General features: G+C 43.1%; 1 protein-coding gene across 1 annotated transcript; it reads right to left on the bottom strand.

Annotated features, from left to right (window-relative positions):
• Positions 1-548: 548 nt before the first annotated feature.
• On the bottom strand, positions 549-1505 carry LOC114702005 (olfactory receptor 2B2-like). Its single transcript, XM_028882221.1, has one exon. The coding sequence runs from the start codon at positions 1503-1505 to the stop codon at positions 549-551; it is 957 nt and encodes a 318-aa protein (XP_028738054.1).
• Between the last annotated feature and the right edge of the window lie 2515 nt (positions 1506-4020).

Raw genomic sequence — 4020 nt, 5'->3', positions numbered from 1 at the left:
CACTTTTCTGTGTGTTGCAGCCAGTGAGGGGAAGGAAGAGGTCTCCCAAGGCAGCAACATGATATCCATCAAGAGCAGACCAATGAAGTCCCAATATTGATGGTGTAGTAGAAGCCAGAGGCCTTCAACCAGACCAATGACTAATTGCAATGAACACTTACAAGTTAGGATATATGGACTAGTGGTGAAACTGTGTGCCTCACTGTGTCAAACTACAGCTTCCGCACTGAGACTATTGTTTGTTAATATGTGTTCTTTTTTTCCTTTTAAACTTTATTTTATTTTTGGGAGGAGGTTGAAGGGGAAAGGACAAAGGGCAGATAGGAAGGGATGGGGTTGAATGGGATACAGTTGCATGATATGAAATCCACAAAGATTTAAGAAAAAAAGTCATATCTCTGGATTTGTGAAATGAATATATCTAGGTAGCAAAACACTAATATAGATGTCTGTCAATAAGATTTTATTTGAGGAGGATTATCATAATATTTCCATAGGGAACAAAACAATATAATTTATCAGCTGTAAAATTTATGCTATTAGAACTGTTATTTGGGCAACCCTAATTTTTTAATCACAAAGACCCTTGCTATCAACCTCTTAAATGCATCCTTTACCTCTTTGTTCCTAAGGGTGTAGATGAGGGGGTTCAACATGGGTGTGATGATCGCATAAAAGAGGGACACCATTTTCCCCCTGTCCTTGGAGGCAGGGGATGGAGGCTGCAGATACATGTAGATGGCAGTACCATAAAAGAGTACCACCACAATTAGGTGGGAGCCACATGTCCCAAATGCCTTTCGCCGACCTTCAGCTGACCTTATTCTCAACACTGCTTTGACAATAAACGCATATGAGATGAGGATGAGAGTAACAGGTATTAAAAGAAACACCATACTGATAAAGAACAGCTCTGCTTCATTTGCCGTTGTATCCACACAGGACAACTTGAGCAGGGCAGGGACTTCACAGAAGAAGTGATCCACTTCCTTGTGTCCACACCGTGGCATCTGAAGAGTCCACGTAGACTGCAATACTGAGTTGCTGAAGCCACTGATCCAACATGCAGCTGCCAACTGGAGGCAGCGCTTGTGGTGCATGATGACTGAGTAATGGAGAGGCCGACAGATGGCTACAAACCTATCAAAGGACATGACACCCAGGAGAAAACATTCAGTGCTACCTAAGGCCAGGGAAATTAAAAGCTGGGCTACGCAGCAACCATAGCTGATGACCTTGCGGGTGCTGCATATGTTGATGAGCATCTGTGGGACTGTGCTTGTGGTGTAGCACAGGTCCAGCAGGGACAGGTTAGTGAGGAAAAAGTACATGGGGGTGTGGAGCTTGGCATCCAGGCGGGACACGAGAATGATCATCATATTCCCAAAGATGGTCAAGATATAGGACACTAGAAACACCACAAAGAGTGGCAGCTCCAGCCATGGCCGATCTGAAAACCCCAAGAGAATGAATTCCTCTGAGATGCTCTCATTCACCAGACTCATGTTAAATGGTACAGCCTCGGGGTCCCTGGAACACAAGGGGTTAGTAAGCTGGTGAACATGATTATTGGCCTCATCAATTAGTTATGAACTGACTATGCCAGAGTATTTCATGCATTTATAAGCTGATCCTGTTAGGTTTGGAAAATATACCAACAAAAGATTAAGCATCTGTCAAACCTTTCATGGGTGTTTATGGATTCCTATACAACAGTTTTTAACAAAGTGATTTCAAGTTACAGCACTGTATGAGTTTCTACAGCCACAGAGCTTCTCCTTTGGGGTTTGCTCTTCCATGGATGAGTCGTCTGAGGACTTTCTACCCAGATACCTGCTGTTGGGGCATATAGATATTGTTCCTATTATTTGAATTCACTTAAATCTCTCCCCAGAATCAGTGAGAGTGTCTGGTTGTGGGCATGTGTTACAACTATTTAAACCTTGTTTCCCCACTATTCCTGACCTTCCCTCAAGTGAGTGCAGACATTATGACATCTATCCAGAAAGTTTTCAGACACAATGTCAGCAGACTTGTCCTCTTAGGCTCATGTCACAGAATCTTTACAAGATAGTTTAATGGTGTGATAATGAGGGTGGCAGGCCTGGCTCATCCACCCCAATCCTCCTTTTGTAACTAGTTTGTCTGTCCTAGAAATGCATCTTGTGTTCTGATCTTCAGGTTCCTCATTTGTAAGACAGAAATACAAATGTATTTTCTGGCCTGTTGAGAATCACAAGGTCACCCCACTCAGCCTGACTCTGGTTGGGAACACAGCAGTGTGCTCAATGCAGCCACAGTGATACAAGGACAGAAATGCCCAAAGGATTCCCTTGGAGCTTCTTTTCCAAAAGGGTCACTGGTGCAGATGGTTATGTTACAGTTCTAACCATCAGCTTCAATCCCAGGGGCCAAGGCAACATATCTGAGTATGGATGTTATCTCTCGTGTAAACTCTTTAGCAAACCCTGGTCCCCAGGAGCACAGGTGCTGGACCACAGGAGCACAGGTGCTGGACCACAGGAGCACAGGTGCTGGACCACAGGAGCACAGGTGCTGGACCACAGGAGCACAGGTGCTGGGCCACAGGAGCACAGGTGCTGGACCACAGGAGCACAGGTGCTGGGATACTTTAGGAGGAGTGAGTCAGAATCCTAAATATCTTAGAAGGAGTCATGTAGAAATTCCAGCATCTAAAAAGTATGGATCCCAAAGAAATCGGCCAAAGAATCTGTGTCCAAATTGACTTTATCAATATGAGAATGTATTTTTTTTATCAATTTTATCCATAGTCATTAAATATTAGCAATGGTATTGATTTTTCCCCACTTATTCTAAAATATTTACCCCCTGGTCAGCTGGAATTTTATAAACATGAGATAAGAAATACTGTGTCAATGCATTTCCGTGTGTGTTTGTGTGTTTGTGTGTGTGTCTGTGCGTGCGTGCACTGTTGGTGCTGGTTTGCACACACACATGCCGCAGCACACACAGAAAGGTCAGAGGGCATCCTCAGCTGCTGTTATCTTTACCTTGGTGGAGTCCAATTTTCTCTTTTGTTGTTCATGTTGCATAAGGCAGGCTTGCTGGCCCTCCAGATCCAGTCCACTCTCCTCTCTGTCTCTCATCTCCCTAGAACCACTGGGATTCTGAAGAGAACAGTGTGCTCCACCTAGAGTGTTTTCTGTGGTTTGGACTCAGGTCCTCAAATCTATATGATAAGGCATTTATCTCCTGAGTCACTTTCTCATCATCTCAGCAGAGTTTTTTATTTCTTGAGTTATGGTCTCAAACCTGCTCACATTTCCTTTCTGTGACACCTCGTTATTTTATGCTTCTCAAACTACCTCATATTCTTTTTTTTTTTTTTTTGGTTTTTCGAGACAGGGTTTCTCTGCGTAGTTTTGAACTACCTCATATTCTTATGAGAAGGTCTTTCACATATAATGTTTTTGTAGATAAACAATAAGTCTTCCCCCCCCCACACAGCTAATAAAGAGAAGGTTTTACATAAAATTTTCTCTGTGGAGAGATGAACCCTGAAGGCAGAAGCTTGGGTTTTTATGTTCCTCTAGCTTAGCTTGCTTTCCTGAGAGTCCAGATCTGCTTGAGCAGTAAACAGAAGGGACAGCTGACCTGCTGTGAAGGCCATGGTCCCCACCAATATGACAAATGTCTCCTAATGCTCAAATCCTAATGGGAGTTTATTTAGAAATTTCTTATATATTCCACTTACCTCTGATTTAAGCATGAGAGACAGAAAAATGAGTTTTGACTTCCAATACTCCTGGCATTCAAACAGAATTAACTCAAAAGCCACAAATATAATGCCATTTCCTTATACTAGTCATGGACTTGTTCAGGTGAAGTGAATTCTTCTTTAGTTCTTCTTGCTGGAAGAAGTCTCAAGGTCTGCAGTCAGAGCAAACTGGATGGTGAGCAGGATGCATGGGTGATGCCCAGAAAGTGTGGTTCTGGAGTCAATTCGATTACTCTTCAGGGAGCGAATCACTATCTTTT

This window comes from Peromyscus leucopus, chromosome 5 (genome assembly GCF_004664715.2).
Source record: "Peromyscus leucopus breed LL Stock chromosome 5, UCI_PerLeu_2.1, whole genome shotgun sequence".
Lineage (NCBI taxonomy): Eukaryota > Metazoa > Chordata > Mammalia > Rodentia > Cricetidae > Peromyscus > Peromyscus leucopus.
The sequence above is the reverse complement of the archived record's forward strand: the minus strand, read 5'-3'. Positions and strand labels throughout refer to the sequence as shown.